General features: G+C 35.7%; 1 protein-coding gene and 1 long non-coding RNA gene across 2 annotated transcripts; one reads left to right on the top strand and one right to left on the bottom strand.

The window, feature by feature from the left end:
- The first annotated feature begins 392 nt into the window (after positions 1–392).
- Positions 393–2,796, top strand: LOC114157664 (uncharacterized). Its single transcript, XR_003598201.1, has 3 exons — positions 393–546; positions 1,160–1,345; positions 1,978–2,796. It is a non-coding gene; the product is annotated as an uncharacterized LOC114157664 (long non-coding RNA).
- A 9,459-nt stretch (positions 2,797–12,255) lies between these two features.
- LOC114157660 (atrial natriuretic peptide receptor 1) lies at positions 12,256–25,621 on the bottom strand. Its single transcript, XM_028038805.1, has 23 exons — positions 25,359–25,621; positions 24,972–25,083; positions 22,741–22,873; positions 22,532–22,664; positions 22,211–22,312; positions 21,199–21,301; positions 20,955–21,100; positions 20,793–20,865; positions 20,488–20,632; positions 19,547–19,633; positions 19,332–19,475; positions 19,135–19,256; positions 17,869–18,007; positions 17,304–17,352; positions 17,118–17,219; positions 16,907–17,026; positions 15,255–15,348; positions 14,709–14,796; positions 14,063–14,202; positions 13,669–13,821; positions 13,500–13,598; positions 12,792–12,883; positions 12,256–12,721 (listed from the first exon to the last, which is right to left on the bottom strand). The coding sequence occupies exons 1-23, from the start codon at positions 25,410–25,412 to the stop codon at positions 12,572–12,574; spliced, it is 2,580 nt and encodes an 859-aa protein (XP_027894606.1). The 5' UTR covers positions 25,413–25,621; the 3' UTR covers positions 12,256–12,571.
- Positions 25,622–26,048: the final 427 nt, after the last annotated feature.

Genomic DNA, 26,048 nt, shown 5'->3' on the forward strand with positions numbered 1-26,048 from the left:
CTCTTTCTTGGCCTAATGGCGCCATTGATTTTTATATGTTTCAGAATAAGTTTAAAAAATATTTCAGTTTTCTTACACCCAGTCTACACCAAAATACTTTGCATCTTATTTTGTAGTATTTGAATTATTTATCCTAAATAGTCAGTCAATTTTATTTTATTCTTCAAGTAAAACTGGCTCGAAGTGAGACATCTTCTTCCGGCCCCTTTCTTTGGTTACCATAGTAACGGATGTGCTCTTCTGTAACTGTCCCCAAAAGGCAGTTTTCGCAGAGCACCGGCGCATTTAAAAGCCAGTTTAACGGTCAATGTTTTAATGCAAAATAATAACAAAAATTATAATAATGTCATAGGGAAAATATTTAAGAAGCGAAAGCTTTAACAAATCTTTAACCTACAGTTTACCCTCTTTGACACAAGATGGCGTCCTGGCGGCTGAAACGGCGTTTGAACTCAGCCGAAGAAGAAGCGGGAGCGTCTGAGTAAACAGACCCAGCGGAACATGGAGCCTCTCAGCCGGAGGACCGTGGACAGGATTTATTCTGCGGTGAAACAGCTTAACCTGCTTTCAGATGATGTTTGCTTTAGAGTTGAAAGGTTTCCTGTTTATATCTGGGAACTATTTCACATTTAAAATGATCACTGAGAGAGAAGAAAATATCAAGAAATCCATGCGGAAAAGGAGAGGAAATTCCTAAAACATCTCAGAATATGGATGTGCTAATTAATTATTGTTGACTGTTTCCATGTACAGTTATGAGTTGTAGCATCGTTTGAGATGAGGACGAAGCGGAAGTTATCTTACAATTTGGAAATGGCTAAAGGGCGATTCCAACGTTTTTCTCTAACTTGAGTATCTTTAATCTGCTCTAATTTACAGTCTGCGATACTTATACTCTCTAGAAGAACACCCCTCCTTCCTGTTTTAGAGCAAATGTCCACTATTTTAATCGTAAACACGAACAACATGAATAAAAACAATAGATTGTTTGTAGTACAATAATTACATGTGATTAAATAAATCCTGGATCAGAACCTAAAACTTGTAAGATGAGTGAAAACTGCTGACGTCATAACTGATCTGGGGTAAAATCTTGTTACAGTCTGGATTAAATATGCTTCAAGTCTCTGGACTCTCCTGACCCGTCTCTGTCCTGCAGGTCCTACTCGGTCTGGTGGTTCTGTCCTGGTCTTATGTGATCTACGCCAGCAGGATCGCAGCTTATTGGCTGCTGGAGAAAAGGACCGCCCTGCTGCAGGAGGACTGACGGCGCCGCTGCAGGTTGGTGCTGGGAGACGTTCTGGTTCTGGACCAGAAACTACCAGCTGCTGGACTGAACCAACAGGTGGGTTCTGTTTACGCCTGTCATGGTAATGACTGGATGAAAAATTGTCCCAGTGGTTAATGAGATGAACAATAATGTTGTTGTTTTGAGACTATTTTCAAGTAACATAATGGTAATAAAGCAATAATAATACAAGAACACAATCTCAGAGATCAATAAACTTTAAATTCTAGTGAACATTTAAAACTGGACCTGGAAAACATTTTAAATATCCAAAATAAACAAACAAAACAACAAATAAAATGAATCATGAAGTCTCTGTAAACAAATTTGTTTTTCACAACGATAAATCATGCAAATGGAAATTATTGAGTTTTAATTTATCATTCAAATTATTGATTTATTGCCAGTTGTGACAGGCCGAGTAATATTTCTAGGTTGAGTTGAGCAACAGGAAGAAGATCCAATATCGTTATTTTCCATTATTTATAAATCTGGAACAAAGTATAAAATAATGGAAACAACTCAGCAGAAATGTGATAAAACTGTTTTATTAAAAAAAAACTTTTAAAATCACACTTAAAATTTGTACAAAGTTACAGGACGACTTGTAAATGTTTAAATTTTACACTGTTGTATTTATTTACTCTGGTAAGTTAACCTCTTTACATTTATACTAATGTTTTTAACAGGATTATTCTGGAAACCAGGGCTGCCAGTTTATTTTGGCAGCGCCCAGTGGACCCGGAGGAGATGTTCTGGAGAACCGCAGCCTGAGAACAGCTGAGAGTCCAGCAGGTTTCTGGATCAGAACCGACAACGAATCCAGGTCTGAACAGAACTGCTGAGAAACCCAGAGATGATTCGGTTTACCTGAGGAAAACAGAAACTTTAAAATAATTCAGTTTAAACTCAAACTTTAAAATAATTCAGTTTAAACTGAAACTTTAAAATAATTCAGTTTATCTGAGGAAAACAGAAACGTTTTAAATTCCTGATTCAGTTTGGATTCAGAGGTTCACCGACTCGATGGTCTGCAGCCGCTCAGATCTGTGAATCTTTGTTTGTCTATAAGTTTATCATCCAGAAGGACAACAAAGTTAAACAGAATAAAAACTGTTTTCAGTAAAAATGTCTTCATAAAAACAGAAATCAATTATTTGGAGGAAACACTTCGGTTAAACTGCGATGTTTGAGGATATTTAATTATTATCTCCAAGGTTTTTTATTTTTAACAGAAGACTGACAGACTGAGGAGTCGAGTGGCTGAAAACCGTTAAAGATGTTTGTGACCCAAAGTTTGCAAGAATAAATGAAACCAAACCGTAGTCAGGATGTTGGACTCAGTGATGATTTAGGGCAGAGACGGAAATATGTCAGCAAAAATGTTAGATTTGTTCTTTGGGTTCATCTTTATATGAAACATAATTAATGATTTTAATGATATAAGTAAAACATAATAAATTAATGTAAACAGTTCCATGTCTGTTCATTAAAATCTTTCTATTGATTTTGTGTTTGAATTATTTCGTTAAGCATAAAATAAAAACAGCAACAACACAGATTTAAATTCACACTGAACAGAACTCAGTGGAAAAAACTTGATGATAATGTTGCACTTCATCCTGGATTTAATATTTATCAGGAAACGGTGGAAGGATGATCAATTAAAGGATGGAAACCCTGCCCTCTCTGTAGGGGGCGCCGTCCAGCAGTCTCCTCTGCTCCGAGGGTCAGAAAAGCCGCTGAAACATGAAGTTCACCTGAAAAAAACAACAAAAAACACAACAAATCAAAGAAAAACTGATCTGAAGATTCATCAGGAAGAGATTGACTGAGGAAACAGGAAGTCCTGAGGACAGAGACTCCGCCCACTGAGAGAAGAGACTTTAAATCCTGCTGCTGCTGGATCAACCTGCAGACCTCTCTGGTTCTGGTTCTGGTTCTGGTTCTGATCTTCATCACACTCACAGAGTCGTTGATACTTCTGTCCAACGGACCTGCGCTGATGTTGAGCTCAGTATTCAGCAGCTGGAACGAAGGAGCAGCTTCATCAGCATCTGAAACCTGGAGACACGAGAGATGAGAACCAGAGTCTGGCAGCAACGCGGCAATCTGCAACTGAATCAACCAGCAACCAAATCAATCTGCAACTGAATCAACCAGCAACTGAATCAACCAGCAACCAAATCAACCAGCAACTGAATCAACCAGCAACCAAATCAACCAGCAACTGAATCAACCAGCAACCAAATCAATCTGCAACTGAATCAACCAGCAACTGAATCAACCAGCAACCAAATCAACCAGCAACTGAATCAACCAGCAACCAAATCAATCTGCAACTGAATCAACCAGCAACTGAATCAACCAGCAACCAAATCAACCAGCAACTGAATCAACCAGCAACCAAATCAATCTGCAACTGAATCAACCAGCAACTGAATCAACCAGCAACCAAATCAACCAGCAACTGAATCAACCAGCAACCAAATCAACCAGCAACTGAATCAACCAGCAACTGTTTGAGGCAAACACAGCAACAATAATCTTCCCAGTGTGATTGTTGCGTTGCCATAGATACAGTCTGATGCCATGAGTTTAATTCTGATATTTGAGTTTTTTTTGTTCATAAATAATAACAAATTACCAGTGATTGATTTTCAGTATTTATGGGGCCCCTGAGGGTCTGGGGGCCCCACCAGCTGCTTAGTTTGCTTGTTGAGCCAGTTGAGTAATGCTGCTGGAGGCAGATCATGTTAGCTAAATTATGGCTAGTTAATGCATGCTAATATAGCATGGTAAGCTAGTTTACTGACCATTCATTAGAATGTCATCAAGTGTTGACTACAGAACTGTTTGAATTATTTAAAATCTTTTTTCCAAATGGAAACTCGTATAAAGTTAAACGACCTTCAGAAAACCAGACAATCATCTGAAAATCATTTCTGAAGACACAATAATAAAATCCCTCATTTCTAAAGTGTAAACTGTATATTAAAATGATTTAGAATTAAGAAACAATCATCATATTCAAATAAAACCAACATGACAGGTTAGAAATCTACAATCAACAAACTCAAACTTCTGTAGGAAAAATTAAGAGACAGAAAAATAAATCTGAAGTGATTTCCTGGAACTTTGTATTTTCAACAATGTGAAATAATTTGTTGAAACAGAAATCATTCAACAGGAAGAGAAAAGCCAGAGAGGAAACATCAGAGGAGAGATGATGACCTGAGGAAAAGTTTTCAGCTGCAGGAATCAGGACAGGATTTCAGAAACTCTCAGTCAGAATCCGACTTTTCACTCATCATCGTCTGATTTCCAGTAAAATAGATTTCAGAGATTAGAAACATTAGTTTCTTAGATTTCTGGAAGGTTTGAGCAAAAGTTTAATCTGAGCATAAAGAGCCATGCTCTGTCTTATTGCTTGTGTTGCATTAATAAACACCATGATTATTTCATTTTAAAGTTTACATGAATGTTTATGTATTGATACTAATTAAAGAGCCCGTTTACTGAACCCTCCAGCTGAGCATCACTGAAACTCTGAGCAACATTAAATAAATCTGCAGGAGTCGTGAAGATGGAGCAGCGAAAACAACAAACCGACAAATTTAAAGATGGTGCTGAAAATAGAGAAACAAACAACAGGAAGGCGCAGAAACAAATGAGAACGTTTCTGATGATCCTTCCTCTAGTTTAACTGGGAAACAAGGAGCCAGTTTGTCTTTTCTCACCTTCCTTCCTGTGTTGGAGCTGCAGAGACGATCACCTGAACCTGAGGCCGAACAGTTTCAGGACAGCAGAAGAAGAAGAGAGCAGCTGGAGGATGAGGAGGATGAAGGCTGCTGTCCTCCGTCAGGCGGACGCCGATCCGTCTGCTGCAGAGAGGAGGAGCTGGAGCTGGAGCCTGATTGGAGGAGGAGACGAGCGCATGGCCCGGCTGGACGTGTGCCCTGGTCAGAGGGTCAAAGGTCAGGCAAACAGCTCTGAGCTGCTGCTTCTCCTCACTGGAACAAACCAGTTGAGGTGATTCTGACATCGGATCAGGATTCTGAGTCTGGAAATCATTTAAGATTTAAAAATTACATCAAAATATAAAGTTAAATGGAAACTTTGGTATTTTAAGGACAAAAATTGCAATAATTTATATAACTGACAAAAACAAAACCAGGCAAAAGAAACAAATCAGTTTCTTTCAATAAAAAACTTGAACAGAAACTGCAGGTGTGTCTGAGTGTCTGGTGGAGTTTTGGTTAAAACATTTTGTTTTTCTTTCAGTGGGAAGAAAATCCTGAAATTTTACTCAAGAGAAGAAATATTTCATAATAAACTCAACAAAAGGTAAAAAGTACAGAGTAGAATACCTATAAAAGTTTAATATAAAAAGTTACTCAAGTAAATGTAACTGAGTAAATGTAACTAGTTACTATCAGGAACTCTGATTACATGTGTCCATATTTTACATATATTCTGTCATATTTTGCTCATATATCTTTATATATATTTCATTTATTTTTCTATATAAAATACATTTAAATGATAAGTGATGATCAGATGAGGCATTTAAATAAACTGACCCTCATCAGGAACTTGTTTTTGTTTCTCCTGTCATTTTTACTTTTTGATCGTAACTTTTATTATGAATCCTCCTTTATCCTTTATGAATGAGACTCCAGATGTTGTTTCTATGGAGACGAATAACAGGAAGTGAATATTTAGTTATGGTGAGATGCAGCAGAAAGCTTTGAGGTAGTTTATGTTCATCATTTCTTCTCTGACTCTGAAGACATCGTGTGTCTGGAAACATTATGGATTAAAACCACAGAGGGGACGTTTTCCAGCAGGGGGCGCTGTTACGTTGTTTTTAAAATATCCTGTTTTTCTGCAGCATCTCTGCAGGAAATCATCTGTTAGCCCCTCTGAGAGTCACCAGAGGGCTCCAGGATAATCCAGGTCTGTTTTCCTGCTGAAGATGATAAAATCATGATGCCAGCCGGAGATTCTTCTGGTAATTACATGGAAATAGATTCTGTTCACCATAAAACTCCCAGAATCCAGAACCAATCCCCTCAGGCTCTGGAGGAACTTCCTGTCTGCAGCTCGATGTGATTTTATTCAGAAAGCTAAAATCCTACAAGGTTTCAGATCATTAAATAAAATTCTGTCTGTTCTCAACATGGAAAATAAAACAGGTTAAAGAAAAACCTGAACCACGGATCTAAAGCCACACAGAGAGAAAACCTGGAAATGTTTCTCAAATATCAACCTTTTTCTGATTCCTGTCAGCTGATTGGTTCAGGTGTTTTTATTATTGATTAAAACACCTGAAGACGTTTCAGAAACCAAAACATCTGCAGACGACCTGAGGACAGCGGGGGGGTTAGAGCCTCTGTAGACAGCTGCTTCACACACACACACACACACACACCCACACCCACACACACACACACACACACACACGGCCTCTTTGATGCGGCTCCTCAGATGTGTAAATGTTGGCCTGAATGGGCGAGCGAGCAGCAGGCGGAGCTGGAGAGAGAGTTGAGCACCCATTCAATCAGAAACACTTCAAACACACACACGTTGTGTTATCTGTAATTAAAAGCTGGCTGTGTTTGGGGTTCTGCATGTTAATCAGCCTCTTTGTGTGGTTTATGGGAATGGGTCGCATCGGTTCTGATCATCTGAATCATCCTCTGGATTCATCCGTTCATCATTCACCAAGCAGCTCGTTTTAATCCTGAGAAACTCATTTCATTAACGAACCAGAGACAATAAAGACACAAATAAATGAATAAATTCTATTTTAAATAAGAAAATGAACATTTTATTGCCTAAAATGCAAAAACACAATTCCTCCAGCGAATGTTTGATCGTCTGTAGTAAATGATGATGAAATATCAACATGAGAAAAGTTCATCACTTTCTGCTGAACATCATGTGGGATTAACCTGGGGATTATTTCATGGATTATCTGACTAATAACTGGATATCAGAGATTTTATTTACAGAATTGGAATCAGGTGAAGCTAAAACTAAGATTTACAGAAACAGAACGTTTTTAATCTCATCTCAGTGGTTTCTAAAGTCGGTTCTGGAGGTCCGACATCCTGACTGGTTCAGTTCACCTGGTTTATCTCACCTGGATCCACTGAGGCTCATCAGAGGCTGAGAGGAACATGGAACAGGAAGTTAATACGACCAGACAGGAAGTAACACATTCAGGACAAACCTTGGACACCACCGGGTTAAATACAAAATATAGATTATAGATTTATAATACATCTATAATATAGATATATAATACATATAGATTATAGATATATAATACATGTAGATTATAGATATATAATACATGTATAATATAGATATATAATACATGTATAATATAGATATATAATATATGTATAATATAGATTTATAATACATATATAATATAGATATATAATACATATATAATATAGATTTATAATACATATATAATATAGATTTATAATACATGTATAATATAGATTTATAATACATATATAATATAGATTTATAATACATATATAATATAGATTTATAATACATATATAATATAGATATATAATACATATATAATATAGATTTATAATACATATATAATATAGATTTATAATACATATATAATATAGATATATAATACATATATAATATAGATTTATAATACATATATAATATAGATATATAATACATGTATAATATAGATATATAATACATGTATAATATAGATATATAATACATGTATAATATAGATATATAATACATATAGATTATAGATATATAATACATATAGATTATAGATATATAATACATATATAATATAGATATATAATACATGTATAATATAGATATATAATACATGTATAATATAGATATATAATACATGTATAATATAGATATATAATACATGTATAATATAGATATATAATACATGTATAATATAGATATATAATACATGTATAATATAGATATATAATACATATAGATTATAGATATATAATACATATAGATTATAGATATATAATACATATAATATAGATATATAATACATGTATAATATAGATATATAATACATGTATAATATAGATATATAATACATGTATAATATAGATATATAATACATGTATAATATAGATATATAATACATGTATAATATAGATATATAATACATGTATAATATAGATATATAATACATGTATAATATAGATATATAATACATATATAATATAGATATATAATACATGTATAATATAGATATATAATACATGTATAATATAGATATATAATACATGTATAATATAGATATATAATACATATAGATTATAGATATATAATACATATATAATATAGATATATAATACATGTATAATATAGATATATAATACATATAGATTATAGATATATAATACATATATAATATAGATATATAATACATGTATAATATAGATATATAATACATATAGATTATAGATATATAATCTATAATATAGATATATAATACATGTATAATATAGATATATAATACATGTATAATATAGATATATAATACATATAGATTATAGATATATAATACATGTATAATATAGATATATAATACATGTATAATATAGATATATAATACATGTATAATATAGATATATAATACATATAGATTATAGATATATAATACATGTATAATATAGATATATAATACATGTATAATATAGATATATAATACATATAGATTATAGATATATAATACATGTATAATATAGATATATAATACATATATAATATAGATATATAATACATGTATAATATAGATATATAATACATGTATAATATAGATATATAATACATATAGATTATAGATATATAATACATGTATATTATAGATATATAATACATGTATAATATAGATATATAATACATATATAATATAGATATATAATACATATATAATATAGATATATAATACATGTATAATATAGATATATAATACATGTATAATATAGATATATAATACATATATAATATAGATATATAATACATGTATAATATAGATATATAATACATATATAATATAGATATATAATACATATATAATATAGATATATAATACATGTATAATATAGATATATAATACATATAGATTATAGATATATAATACATGTATAATATAGATATATAATACATGTATAATATAGATATATAATACATGTATAATATAGATATATAATACATATATAATATAGATATATAATACATATATAATATAGATATATAATACATGTATAATATAGATATATAATACATATAGATTATAGATATATAATACATGTATAATATAGATATATAATACATATATAATATAGATATATAATACATGTATAATATAGATATATAATACATGTATAATATAGATATATAATACATATAGATTATAGATATATAATACATGTATAATATAGATATATAATACATGTATAATATAGATATATAATACATATATAATATAGATATATAATACATATATAATATAGATATATAATACATATATAATATAGATATATAATACATGTATAATATAGATATATAATACATATATAATATAGATATATAATACATGTATAATATAGATATATAATACATATATAATATAGATATATAATACATATAGATTATAGATATATAATACATATATAATATAGATATATAATACATATATAATATAGATATATAATACATGTATAATATAGATATATAATACATATAGATTATAGATATATAATACATGTATAATATAGATATATAATACATGTATAATATAGATATATAATACATGTATAATATAGATATATAATACATATAGATTATAGATATATAATACATGTATAATATAGATATATAATACATATATAATATAGATATATAATACATGTATAATATAGATATATAATACATGTATAATATAGATATATAATACATATAGATTATAGATATATAATACATGTATAATATAGATATATAATACATGTATAATATAGATATATAATACATATATAATATAGATATATAATACATATATAATATAGATATATAATACATGTATAATATAGATATATAATACATATATAATATAGATATATAATACATGTATAATATAGATATATAATACATATATAATATAGATATATAATACATATAGATTATAGATATATAATACATGTATAATATAGATATATAATACATATATAATATAGATATATAATACATATATAATATAGATATATAATACATATATAATATAGATATATAATACATGTATAATATAGATATATAATACATATAGATTATAGATATATAATACATGTATAATATAGATATATAATACATATAGATTATAGATATATAATACATGTATAATATAGATATATAATACATGTATAATATAGATATATAATACATGTATAATATAGATATATAATACATATATAATATAGATATATAATACATATATAATATAGATATATAATACATATATAATATAGATATATAATACATGTATAATATAGATATATAATACATGTATAATATAGATATATAATACATATAGATTATAGATATATAATTATGATTTAATTCCTGCTCTGAGTTCTTTCATCAGAAAGGATTAATTTAGTGTCTATAATCTGATTAATCTGATTAACCGTTTCATCTTTTTACCAAATTGTTCCTCCATCAGTCCAGCAGAAGTTCGGACCAAACTGGATCACCAGCAGAATAATCTAATAAGATTCAATGAGCTGCAATGGCCTAGTCAAAGTCCAGACCTCAGAGGTCTTAACGACCTGAAGCTGTTCTGCAGTTTTTCTATTATCTGTATCTGAATTAATAAATAATAATGAAGAATTTATTCTGTTTTTGTTCAGTTAGGATTTTATTTAAACTATTTTATAAATTTATTTTCTCCTCCATCGCCTCCTAGAGGAGATTAATGAGGAACTGCATGAAGCACGGCGGCGGACGGATGATGATGTGGGAACAGAGAGAATTTAGTTTTATGGTTTTAAGAGACAAACTGCCAGAAATGTAATTTATTTAATTTATTAACTGATTTAATGTTTTAGTGTCGGTTCAGTTTGATGTTCTGAGAACCAAATGAAGGTTCTGGTTCTGTTCTTTGGTTCTGGTTCTGTTTGTTGGTTCTGGATCCAACATGGCCGCCTCCTTTACGTTCTGCTTAATATTCTGAATAATTTTTATTTCAGTTTAATTTAATTCATTAATTTAATTTACTTGGTTTGAGATAAAAACACAGAAAAATTCTTTATTTCTTTACTGAATAACTTTATTTTATTTGTAACACATAAAACATCCTGCGACAGACTGGCGACCTGTCCAGGGTGACCCCGCCTCTCGCCCGGAACGTAGCTGGAGATGGGCACCAGCAACCCTCCCGACCCCATTAGGGACAAGGGTGCACAGAAAATGGATGGATGGATGGACACATAAAACATAAAAACACATTTCTGCTTTTATTATTTTATTCTTATTGCTCTGACATAATCAATTTAACTATAAGCAAGAAATTATAAGAATTAGATTATAATTGTTCATTATTGTTTTAAAAGCTTTAAAACAATAATAATCTGAGATACTGAAATACATAAACATTCATTATTTTTCTAATATTTAATGATAATATGAAACTTATGATTGAAGCAATAAATAATATATTATTGACTTTTATATGACATTTATGTACTATAAAATAAATGCAACTAATAATAATAATAAAATATCTAAATAAATAATTTTCTAATGATTGAAAATATTGATGATTCTTAATAAACTAAAGAGAAAATTCAGACCAGGTTAAAAATAAAAAATACAAGAATAAAATCAAAATATTACGAGAATAAAGTCGTTTGAGAAAATAAGCCAGAATATAATAATAATAATAATAATAATAATAATAATAATAATAATAATAATAATAATAATAATAAAGTTATATTATTATGGAAACTTTGACCTGCAGTAAAATGAGGAATGAAGATATTTTGTGGTTTATTTTTTCCTGGTAATTTTATGACTTTATTCTGTGACTTGTATTTTTTATCCTGGTCATAATGTTTTGCCCTAATAAACAGACAAATTAACTTAATAAATTCACATGAGATTCTAGACTTTTCCTCTCGTCTCTGTTTCACGGCCTGTGAACAGAACCTGCCGGTTTTAAACTCGGATCGTCTGCAGTGAAGTTCTGGATCAGGCCGGATCCATCAGCAGGTCATCGCTGACGAACCCCGGCACCGGGAACGGATCCATCTCTGGTTCCGTGTTTGGTTTGGCCGCCCTGCCGTCCGGCCCAGTCGTCTTCTTCCCCTCCAGCCAGTACGTCACCATGTCTCCCTTCCCCTGCAGGACACAGGCTGTTACTGGGCGGCCTCCAGGGCTCCCAGTAAGTGGATTCTGGTGGAGGGCTCACCTTGACCTGGAGCGTTCCTCTGCACTCCAACACGTAGCCGCCGATCTCCTCCAGCAGGTAGAAGGCGCTGGAGCTGCACTGGATCTTCAGGGCTGGACGGACACAGAGGCAGCTTCTTAAAGGGCCACACCACCTAATTCAGGGCTACACCTGCCTGAGATTCACCGTGTTTTCAAACTGCTGTGGTTCTTTCTCTCTGCACTGCATCAAACCAACCAAACCCTGTGAGCAAGCTGTTCCCCTCCTGGCCTGTGGTGGCGCTGCACCAACAACCACTGAAGACACTGAGCGCAACTTCCTTCTTCACCAACAGGAAACAAAAATGGAGGCATCAGATTTTAGCGGTTGGAGGATTTCTCTTTAGCCTTTGCCTAAAGACCACGAGACATTTCTCCCGCTAGGCTAACACGTTTGTTTTGATTGTATTTACCCAGAATGCCATGCTCTGTAGTCAACTTCCTGTTTTTGGAGCGGTTTCTGGTCTGCTTAGCATTCGCATATGCATTCAAATCACACCAGAGTTCGCATCAACCAAACCCTGACTGAGGTTTGTAGCGGAGCAGATTTCACACCTCTCCAAACGAACCGGACTTTCTGGACGAATGGACCGGAGTTGGATTAAAGCGAACTAAACTGGGACTGCAACCGGGGCTGGTGTGAATGCAGCCTATAAAACCTGATCAGCTTGTGCAGTTTGGTGTTTGTTACCCAGGCTGGTGGACTCCATCCTGGACGACGTGTTGACCGTGTCTCCGAACAGACAGTACCGAGGCATCTTGGTCCCAACGACTCCGGCCACCACCGGACCTGAACACAGGGAGACGCTCAGAGAACAAATCATGATCAGTTTCAGCTTCCCAGCCGTCTGCATGCGTACCGGAGTGAATCCCAGCCCGGATCTGCAGCTGTATGCCGGGTTTGTGGGGAATCCTGAAGGTGCGACAGACGGCGACCAGATCCAGAGCCATGCTGGCGATCTCTGAGGCGTGCAGGATCCCGTTCTCCTGGGGGACGCCGGACACCACCATGTCTGCACAGGGGGCGCCAAAACACAGAGTTAGCTCACAGGCTAGCTCTCAGAGTTAGCTCTCAGAGTTAGCTCTCAGAGTTAGCTCACAGGCTAGCTCACAGGGTTAGATCACAGGCTAGCTCTCAGAGTTAGCTCACAGGCTAGCTCTCAGAGTTAGCTCACAGGCTAGCTCTCAGAGTTAGCTCACAGGCTAGCTCTGAAAGGTGCATGGAGGATTGTCAGGGTGTGTTTCTGCTCTCACAGGCATCTCCGATGGTTTCCACCTTGTAGACGTCGTGGTTGTCGATGATGTCGTCGAAGGTTGTGTAGAGCTTGTTGAGGAAGTCGACCACCTGATAGGGAGTGCTGCTGCTGGACAGCTGGGTGAACCCGACGATGTCACTGCAACCGACCGGAAACAGCATCAGGCTGAGATCACATCTCTAAGATCAACCCAGATTTTAGCTGAAATCACATTTCTTTCATACTGCTAGTTAAATGCGACCGCAGTCAGACCTCTGTGTGAACCGGACACAGAAAGTGCAGAAGAAGAACGTACACACAGCAGTAAAGATGGCTGCCGCCGTCTGTGGATGGGTTTTAAATTTATTCAGAGCCGACAGCATCAGATCATGAGACAAAGGAAGCCAAGAAAAAGAAAGTCCAGCTAACAGCAACGGACTTTAGTGGAGCATTGACTGCAGCTTCTGACCCGGTTCTGACCTGCAGGCCCGGACTTTGAAACTTTTCAGAGTGTTGTGCCTCTGGTAAGGCACAGACCCACCAGGCGATGAGACTGTTGTGTTTTCAAACACGTTTGCTGAATAAGTTCTGCAACGCAACACTTTGAAATGTGCATGAAAAAGTTTAATGGAAGCTCAACTGCTGATCTGAAGGAGAAACGATACCTGAAGTAGACGGTGGCGCTGACGTAACTCTGAGCCTGTGATAGCTTCCCCTGACGCAGATCATCAGCTACCTGCTTAGGAAGCATACCTGCAGGAGACACAAACACCTTCAGACAGCAGGAGGACAGATGGAGGACAGATGGAGGACAGATGGAGGACAGATGGAGGACAGATGGAGAACAGATGGAGAACAGATGGAGAACAGATGGAGGACAGCAGGAGGACAGCAGGAGGACAGATGGAGGACAGATGGAGGACAGATGGAGGACAGATAGAGGACAGATGGAGGACAGATGGAGGACAGCAGGAGGACAGATGGAGGACGTCCATGCACGGTGGCCTGGACATCCGATCTGTAAAACAAGGAAACCTGAACGGCTTCCCTCACTGCCTGGAAAAGTTCAGACTGATAAACTTCAGGTTCAGGAGTTCAGCTGTTGCCTCTGTAACACTGAGCCTCCTAACTGGAGGATGGATCATTGATGATTGATCCACAGGAAGCCGATCACTTCCAGGTGAACTCTGCTGTGTTTTTGAGGATCTTACTGTACAGCAGCCGGTCGGTTTTCTGTTTCTCCAGCATCAGATCCTGAGTCCTCTCAGCCACCAGGACCTCCAGGTGTTTGCTGTACTTCTCCATCTGAAACAGAAACTTTCTTCAGATCAGCAGACAGGAAACACAATCCTTTACTCATCAATCAGATCCTCCAGTTTTAGTCTTTCCACAATCACAAAAATCAGCTCAGAATCAGCAGGTCTTTTCCCGCTAATAGAACATTTGAGTTCATTTCAGATGTTCTGCAAAAATAGTCACAAACCTTAAACATTGGGTTTAAGGTTTCCTAAAAATCACACAAAATCTTACAACTATTCTTTCTAGTGTAAAAATCTTAGTTCACTTGAAATGAAACAAAACTAACTTAGAAATAACTTTCCAGTAAGACATAGAAGCTTGTTTTAAATAAAGAAATCATGAATTTTGATTATTTCACTTATGAGAAAAATGATGTTTTTATAAGTTAAATAATCTGCCAGTCAAACTAGAACTTTTCCATCAATATTCAGAAATTATTTACTCAAACAAGCTTTTACTGAATCTTATCCTTCTGAAAAACTACTTTAAGTTAGTCTTATCTTATTTCAAGTGTAGTATAATATTATAGTATATAGTATAATATTTGCAAGAGAAACTAGACAAAAGTACTTGAAGAGATTTTGTATTTTTGCCTGATGGGCCTCCCACCTGCAGGTGGCAGTATTCCTTCCTTCCACTGCTGTCTCAGCCTCACTTGATGTCCAGTTACAGTCGATATCGCGAGTAACAAAAAGTCATATTTATTGTCAAACATAATAGAAAATATTGTAAAGTTCCTTGCAAATATTTTAAAATTCGCACCAAAAAATTGGTCATTTTGATTACAAAACAAACAAACAAACAAAACAAGCAAACAAAAAACAGATGCAATCTCAGAAACCTGGAAGGACTGACTGACTGACTGACGGACGGACTGACCTACTGACTGACGGACTGACTGACTGACTGACTGACTGACTGACTGACTGACTGACTGACTGACGGACTGACCTACTGACTGACGGACTGACTGACTGACTGACTGACTGACTGACTGACTGACTGACTGACTGACGGACTGACCTACTGACTGACGGACTGACTGACTGACTGACTGACTGACTGACTGACTGACTGACTGACTGACGGACTGACCTACTGACTGACGGACTGACTGACTGACTGACTGACTGACTGACTGACTGACTGACTGACTGACTGACGGACTGACTGACTGACTGACTGACTGACTGACTGACTGACTGACGGACTGACTGACGGACTGACTGACTGACCTACTGACTGACGGACTGACTGACTGACTGACTGACTGACTGACTGACTGACGGACTGACCTACTGACTGACTGACTGACTGACTGACGGACTGACCTACTGACTGACGGACTGACTGACTGACTGACTGACTGACTGACTGACTGACTGACTGACTGACGGACTGACCTACTGACTGACGGACTGACTGACTGACTGACTGACTGACTGACTGACGGACTGACTGACTGACTGACTGACTGACTGACGTTCAGCCTCTGCTTCATTTCTCAGAAGAATCGTTTGATTCCAGTGAATTTGAACACATCGCCGCGGTTTCTGTTCTTTACCAGGTTCATCATCATGTCCACTGGGCTGACTTTGATCGGGTTGATCCGGTGAACAAACTTCTTGACTTGATCAAAAGTGGGTCGGTGGACCGGGTTGTGGGAGCGACAGCGACGGATCAGCTTCAAGAAAACCAGCAGATCAGGAGAGAGACGCTCAGAGAGCTGATATTAACCTGTAGTTGATCAAATGAAGGTTTCTGTGAGTTCACACCTCAGCGTAGTCAGCAGGGCAGGGACAGGTGTTGTCAGCTTTACTGGAGATCAGCTCAGGTAGCGGCAGACACCAGGCGCTCTCCAGGGCAGACTCTTCAGGCTGCAGAGTTAAAGTTACTTTAATTATTAACTTTCTTTTAAGCCGATCAGAGATAATCAGAGAGCAGAAAGAGCCGCAGCTTACTGGGACCGGGTCGCTGCGAGTCGCTATTTCCAGAAGAATGATGGAGTAACTGGGAGGACAAAACCACAGGTGAGCTAAAAGGTTTCTGTTAGCAAAACTAGGATTTAAAGTCAAACATTTTCAGGCTGGGAGGATTTATTTCAAAATAAAATCTCAGATTTCTACCAGATCTGATTTTAATCTATTTGTTCACTTTCTTTTCTAAAAGAGAAATTAAATAAAATAGTTTCAAAAAGTGGAGTTTCAGTCATTCTGAGTTGTACTATGGAGTTTTCATTGTCAGGCTACGAGAAAATATCCATAATATTAATAGAATAAAGAATAAATTTTACTAGAAATCTGTCTTACAATTATTATAAACAATTTTAATGAAAAAAAGCTCAGATAAAATTTTTTGTTATTCTGCATGTGGGACTTTTTATACTTTTATTCTCCAAATATTATGATTCAATATTCAAAAATTCAATAAATCAATAAAATCATTTTACCACCCAGCCTGAATTTCAGCTGTTATTTCTTGTTGTGACAGCTGGTCTAACTGGTCATAATGGGAACCATTATAAACCTGAACACGTCTCCAGCGAGTGTGGGCTCCATGCTGGAGGTCTGGAACTCGGGCGGCATGTAGACGTCCAGGAGCCGCCGCTGGTAGGAGGACAGCGGCTCGGCCCCGTCGTCCCTCCGGTAGCTCCTCAACCCGAAGTCTGGAACCGGAGGCAGAATTAACCCTGAGAAACTCTGAAACCCCCTGAAACCCCCAGATACCCTCTGAAACCCCCTGAAACCCTCTGAAACCCCCTGAAACCCCCAGATACCCTCTGAAACCCCCTGATACCCTCTGAAACCCCCAGAAACCCTCTGAAACCCCCAGAAACCCCCAGATACCCTCTGAAACCCTCTGAAACCCTCTGAAACCCCCTGATGCCCTCTGAAACCCTCTGAAACCCCCTGATACCCTCTGAAACCCCCAGAAACCCTCTGAAACCCCCTGATACCCTCTGAAACCCCCAGATACCCCCAGAAACCCCCAGATACCCTCTGAAACCCCCTGATACCCTCTGAAACCCCCTGATACCATCTGAAACCCCCAGAAACCCTCTGAAACCCCCAGAAACCCCCAGATACCCTCTGAAACCCCCTGATACCCTCTGAAACCCCCTGATACCCTCTGAAACCCCCTGATACCATCTGAAACCCCCAGATACCCTCTGAAACCCTCTTCACAGGGAAGAACTGATGGACAGAAGGTTCACACTTCTTACAGCTGTGACTGTTTGTCAGTTAACTAGTTATTTAGTCAGTCAGCTATAGAATTAGATAGGAATTGCAGTGAATGCTAATCAGCAATCTAATCAGTTAGCTAGTCAATTAGCTGGTCAGTTAATGAATTGGCTAGTAAGTTAAATAGTAAGCTAACTAGCCAGTTAGCTGGTCAGTCAACAAGTTAGCTAGTGATTGAATTACATCTCTATATCTGAAAAAATGGGTGAATTTATTTCTGGCTGAATTATTTCTGAAGTTTCAGGTAAAAATTGGGTTGATGGTAAAATGAGTTGTTGTCCTTTTAAAACGGGTCAAAGTGTCGGTGTGAACACAGCCAGAGTGTCTGGCTTGTTTTGTTTTTTTGTGACTTTACCAAACAGAAAGTTTAGTTTTGTTTCTACTTGGTTCACATCAACACAATATTTACTGCAGCTTACATCCAAAATATAAAGGTTTAATCAGAGCTAAATAAAATGATGATTTCAGCTTGCTTTGGAAGCGTCCATGTTTAGATATTAGTTTACATAATGAGCCTGCTGGACGTTCAGACAGCAGCTGCTGTGTTGACCTGTTATCTTGCACACCCAGCGGTCGTCCAACACACAGTTCAGGGACTTGAGTCGGCCATGACAGATCTTGTGCTGGTGGAGGTACGACATTCCTCTGGCGATGTCTGTGGCGAAGGAAAACCTGGCGGCCAAAGGAGGGAGAGTCATCGTCACGCCATCAACACGCTGCAGCTGCTGCTGCTCAGGTGGAGCTCACCTGAAGCCCCAGTTCAGGGGGATCTCCTCGTTCAGGAGGACGTCATGGAGACTTCCCTTTGGGCAGTACTCTGTTACTATGGCAACGTTGGGCACGTCGACGCATCCGCCGATGAACTTACACAGGTTAGGATGATCGAGTTCCCTGAACAGAGAGACAGAGTCACAGATGTTTTCAGCTCAGGGTAAGTTATTCACTTCCTGTCCGTTTCTTACCGAACTTCTTTGACTTCCTGCCGGATGGTTTTGGACAGAGAGAAGGTTTTGGTTTGGATCTTTTTGATGGCCACCGTTCTGCCGTCGCTGCAGAGGAAATTTAAAATTTAAATCATGAATGTTCTTAAAGGGCCAGAATGTATCGATTTAACCGTTAAACGGTTTTTATGATAATAAATGGCCGTGTTTACATTCAATAAGTACTGGACATATTTTCATCTGTCCCTCCAGAATTTAATGATTGTTTTATGTGATTTATTTTCGAGATAAAAATCAGTGATTCTCTAGAAATAAATTAGCAAGCAATTTTCAATAATTGCACAAATTTTTGATGTGATTTTTTTTTTTATTACTCATCACCTGAGGTGGGCAGACTAATCAAAAATCATACTAAAGTAAAAGTATTGCCACTTCAACATATTTTTAATCAAATAAAAGTAAAAGGTCCAAGAAATTACTAAAGTAAGAGAGAAAAGATATTTGGTAAAAAGTCGACCCGAGTCCTGAATAACTGACCAAATTATTAATAATTTCATATTTAAAAATTACATCAACAGACGGATCAAAACATAAAGTAAAGTGGAAATTTAGGTATTTTAAGGACTAAACTGATGATAATTCATGTAAGTAACAAAAATCACAAACTATAAGTTAATATCAAGTAAAACTGAGTAGAAGTAAGAAATACTGCCACCTGCAGGTGGGGGTTAGTATCTGTTTAACAAAGATTTTAGCAAAAAACTCACAATTATAAATTAGAGAAATATTTTGTACGTTCACAAAATACTGGAGGGACTGATTGATGTATTCAGTAGAATACAGATAAAATGGTTTTATCTTTAAGGTTTTATTTATGTTTCCCTCTGGAGTCTAGAGGGCCTCATAAGCAACTACGGCGGGCCGCTTTTGGCCCCCGGACCCTCAGTTTGATGTGTGCGTACTAAATGCCGGTGCAGGTGAACGGCGCCCTCCGGCTGGCTGGCGGCGCGGTGCAGGAGCTGATGGCCGTCACACAGCTGACGTTGCTGTCGGCGTGTCCGGCCGGGACGCTCATGATGCTCCCCATGGTCAGGTGAGCCTCCGGATCTACGATCAAACATCCGGTCAGAACCAGTCATGACCCGGGTCACGGTCAGATCCAGTCATGACCCGGGTCACGTTCAGATCCAGTCATGACCCGGGTCACGGTCAGATCCAGTCATGACCCGGGTCACCTCGCCGCCCATCATGCTCAGACCACTGCTACCTTGTTTTATTGTGGAGAAGTCGATGATCCAGCTCTCGTCCCACAGCAGCTTCTCTTTCTGATACCTCAGCCACTGCAGAAACAGATTCCTGAGTGATTTCTGTGGATCCTGAGTGATTTCTGTCTTCCTGGTGAATGAATCATTTTGTTTTCGTTTCTCACCACAGCCGTCAGGATGAAGGAGAGGCAGAGCAGGCCGAGCGGCAGGCCGATGGCCACCTTGGTGCCGGGACTCATGGGACATTCGCCGCAGTCGGCCGGGCAGGTGGAGCAGTCCTCTCCGTCCTCACAGGTTTTATCTCCACAAACTGGAGGAAAACAAACTCCAGTTAACTTCAGTTTCAGATCCGTTGGACCATCAGAGCATTGTTGTTGTTGTTGTTGTTGTTGTTGTTGACAGACGGACCTACAGCCGGCAGGACAGTGCTCTTCGCCTCCAGCGCCGCCTGCATGGTTCCCACCCTGATGTGAGCGATCAGCGAGGTCAGGCCCGGATGGAACAGAACCACCTGCAAGACGACGCGCAGGGATCAGGAGATGTTCACAAAATAATGAGGTTAAAATAATAATCTATGATCAAAATACCTGGAATCAAGAGGTTCCATCTTTAAATATGTTCCTGCTACAGCTTAAAAATCTAATTTAAGATTTTTACCATATTATATTTAATTTCTGATTCTAATCTGGTTTTTTTTCTTGCTTTCTTTTCTAAAATATAAATTACAAATGACAGAAAATATTTTCAAAAATTGACTTTATTTCAGACATCCGATGTTATCTGATGGAGTCATTAGGGCCAGAATCTTAGTTTAATTACAGGAATATTATTATAATATTAGCAGAAAAAATGTCTTAAAATTACAACAGAAAAGTTTTTTAATGAGAAAAACTTGGATAATAAATATTTTGTTATTTTTTGTCTTGGACTTCTCATGAAATTATTATTTAATTATCCTAATATCATGACTTTATTCTCATAAAAAGAAATATATATTTTTATATATTTTGATGAAGTCGACTTGAATTCAACGTAGAAGCTGTGAAAAACAAGATGGCCGCCGTGGACATGCTGACATCACTCTGAAAAATGGAAACCCAAGGAATGTTTTTGTTGTATATATGCTGTAATTATTCAAAAACCAAACATTTAATAAACTTATTTATCATCCAGCCAAAAAGCTTCTGAAATGTAAACTAGTGTTTCATCAGCATGTGGTGACATAAACAAACATTTTTACTTTTTGAAAGTTTGATGGAAATTCTTTTATAAAACAAAAAACTTTAACATAAAGTGTCAGTTTTTCTTTAAATATTTAAATCTTACTGCTAGTTTTGTCAGAACAAATGAAACTGAATTTGTTTAGCTTGTTTTCTGGGTTTTGAATGTTTTGACGGTGTGATGCTCATGTCCGGCTCGCCTTGGCGGTCCAGTTGGTCTGGGTCATCTTCCCAGTGGTGGAAATGGTGTGAGTGAAGATTTTACCATCATCAGGAATCCAGGGGCCACAGATGCTCTCAGTCTGAGGACAGAAACCAGCAGCTTAGTTTTACATCAAAGTTTAAAAACTTTCACTTTATTTGTCCACAGATCAGAAAACAGGAGAATATTTTTATAAATTCTCCACTAGTTTTAGAAAAAAACAAAGATGGAGGAAATTTTTTATTTAATATGCATGTGAAATATTTTATCATGGTACCAACAGAACCTCCTGGTACCAACAGAACCTCTTGGTACCAACCATGTATCCCATGGGACAGGAGTGGATGTTGGCATGATGGATGCAGCAGTTCTCTCCGTTCGCCTCGGTCCAACTGGTCGGACAGTCTTGCTGTTCACAGAACCGTCGGGCCGAAGCAGCGTCCGTTATGGAACTGAAGACAGAACCACCAGGTTAGGAACCGGGTCCAGAACCGATGTGCTGTTCTGGATCCGGTGGAACCGGCTGACCTTTGGGAGAAGACGTGGTTCTGGACGGCCCAGTGGTAGAAGGATTCCCGGGCCGTGACGGAGTAAACGACGGTGAAAACCTGACCGGTTTTTACCAGTTCTGGAGGCCGAAGAACCCAGGACATCAGCAGACCTGGAGGTCAGAAAACATGTTTATAAAACTGATCAATATGTTTATAAAACTGATCAATATGTTTATAAAACTGATCAACATGTTTATAAAACTGATCAATATGTTTATAAAACTGATCAACATGTTTATAAAACTGATCAATATGTTTATAAAACCGATCAATATGTTTATAAAACTGATCAATATGTTTATAAAACTGATCAACATGTTTATAAAACCGATCAATATGTTTATAAAACCGATCAATATGTTTATAAAACCGATCAATATGTTTATAAAACTGATCAATATGTTTATAAAACTGATCAACATGTTTATAAAACTGATCAATATGTTTATAAAACCGATCAATATGTTTATAAAACCGATCAATATGTTTATAAAACTGATCAACATGTTTATAAAACTGATCAATATGTTTATAAAACCGATCAATATGTTTATAAAACCGATCAATATGTTTATAAAACTGATCAATATGTTTATAAAACTGATCAACATGTTTATAAAACTGATCAATATGTTTATAAAACCGATCAATATGTTTATAAAACTGATCAATATGTTTATAAAACTGATCAACATGTTTATAAAACCGATCAATATGTTTATAAAACCGATCAATATGTTTATAAAACCGATCAATATGTTTATAAAACTGATCAACATGTTTATAAAACTGATCAATATGTTTATAAAACCGATCAACATGTTTATAAAACTGATCAATATGTTTATAAAACTGATCAATATGTTTATAAAAACTGATCAATATGTTTATAAAACTGATCAACATGTTTATAAAACTGATCAATATGTTTATAAAACCGATCAATATGTTTATAAAACTGATCAATATGTTTATAAAACTGATCAATATGTTTATAAAACTGATCAACATGTTTATAAAACTGATCAATATGTTTATAAAACCGATCAATATGTTTATAAAACCGATCAACATGTTTATAAAACTGATCAATATGTTTATAAAACCGATCAACATGTTTATAAAACTGATCAATATGTTTATAAAACCGATCAACATGTTTATAAAACTGATCAATATGTTTATAAAACCGATCAATATGTTTATAAAACCGATCAACATGTTTATAAAACTGATCAATATGTTTATAAAACCGATCAACATGTTTATAAAACTGATCAATATGTTTATAAAACTGATCAATATGTTTATAAAAACTGATCAATATGTTTATAAAACCGATCAATATGTTTATAAAACCGATCAATATGTTTATAAAACCGATCAATATGTTTATAAAACTGATCAATATGTTTATAAAACCGATCAACATGTTTATAAAACTGATCAACATGTTTATAAAACTGATCAATATGTTTATAAAACTGATCAATATGTTTATAAAACCGATCAATATGTTTATAAAACCGATCAACATGTTTATAAAACCGATCAATATGTTTATAAAACTGATCAATATGTTTATAAAACTGATCAACATGTTTATAAAACTGATCAATATGTTTATAAAACTGATCAATATGTTTATAAAACTGATCAATATGTTTATAAAACCGATCAACATGTTTATAAAACTGATCAATATGTTTATAAAACCGATCAATATGTTTATAAAACTGATCAATATGTTTATAAAACTGATCAATATGTTTATAAAACCGATCAACATGTTTATAAAACTGATCAATATGTTTATAAAACTGATCAATATGTTTATAACGTTAACTCAGTTTCTGTGAAAATAATTTTAAATGCTTCATTTGTTCTGTTCAGATAAATATGAATAATAAATGTTCTGATGAAATTACTGAAGATTCTCCAAATATAAGAGATAAACTTAAAAACTAATCAATAATTGATTTTGTTCAATTATTTCTAAACTCAGTTTTTTGTTCTCCACTGATTAAATGTTTTTCACTTAAATTAGAATAATAATAAAATCATCTATAATGTAAGTTAGCAACAAAAAATTATTATTTTATTTTATTTAACATGGCTGACAGTAAACATGGAGGCGCCTGCAGCTGAACTCTATTAATTTAGTATTTCTATATTTAGTGCAGCTGTGCAGACGGGTTGAACTCTGACCTCCGCAGTCGATCATGTTGTACTCGTTGGGTCGGTCCAGAGGCCAGCAGTCGTACTCGCTGTTGTCCAGGTCGTGCCAGCAGAACCCGGGTTGGACTCGGAAAACACAAACCTGGAAGAAACGCGACACAAAAACACATCAGAGTCACAAACACAAAAACTGCTGCAGCACAAAACAAAATAAATATTATTTTAATGGCTTTAAATGAAGATGGATGTTAAACTGGTTTTAATTTTTTAAATAAACATTTTCAGCCAATAAACACAATAAACACTGATCTGTTCAGATTTATCTCTAAAAAACAGAAACATCTTGGAAATGAAGAGTTTCCAACTACATGTAATAATAAGAATAAAATCATATTTCCCTCTAAACCGGCTGCTTACCCACAGGAGGAACCAGAACCAGAACCAGAACCTGAACCTGAGTTGTTTCTTCATGTTGCTGCTGCTGCTGACAGAAACCTGCAGCTTCTGAGCTCCTGAGGCTGAGGAAGAGGAGGAAGAGGAGGAAGAGGAGGAAACTCAACCCGAACAGACGAACCCACACCGCCCTCTGCTGGTGGAAACTGTCACTGCATGACGGGTTTTACTCCGTTTCTAAAGGAATGAGAGGAAATTAAAATATTCCTCTTGTTCGCTCCTGTTCTTGACATGAAATCCAGAAATTAACACATAAAACTTTAAATTTTATGAAAATAAAACTGATTGGTAGCTCCTGAATAAGCTTGAATGGCCTTAAGATGAGAAGAACGAGCATTAGAAACATTTCTGAAGAGATTAAACATCCATAAAATCATCTTCTGAGTTTTCATTCGAGATTTTGGAAAAGTTTTTGATTTAAATTTCTGAAAACGTAACATGAATGTCAGACTGGAGGCGCCAGCAGGGGGTAAATTAGTAAATTATTGGATCTGAGCAGCAAAAACTGTTGAATAATCTCAGTTTAAAAGACAAAAACAGCAGAACTTCATCTATTAACAACAATTTTAGAGGAACTATTACAATTTTTAAATACTTTTCTGATTCTTTCCTAAAAAGGCCAGTTTTAAAGAAGTTTATCCGTTTTTATTTTTA

Source organism: Xiphophorus couchianus, chromosome 14, assembly GCF_001444195.1.
Source record: "Xiphophorus couchianus chromosome 14, X_couchianus-1.0, whole genome shotgun sequence".
Classification (NCBI taxonomy): Eukaryota; Metazoa; Chordata; class Actinopteri; order Cyprinodontiformes; family Poeciliidae; genus Xiphophorus; species Xiphophorus couchianus.

Bases quoted from the DNA above. Each gene is read 5' to 3' on its own strand.
- LOC114157660 (XM_028038805.1), bottom strand. From the start codon at position 25,412: ATGAAGAAACAACTCAGGTTCAGGTTCTGGTTCTGGTTCTGGTTCCTC. The intron at 25,084-25,358 runs GTAAGCAGCCGG...CGTTTCTTCCAG, and splicing joins GGTTCTGGTTCCTCCTGTGG to GTTTGTGTTTTCCGAGTCCA. The intron at 13,822-14,062 runs GTGAGAGCAGAA...CCCCCTGTGCAG, and splicing joins GGAAACCATCGGAGATGCCT to ACATGGTGGTGTCCGGCGTC.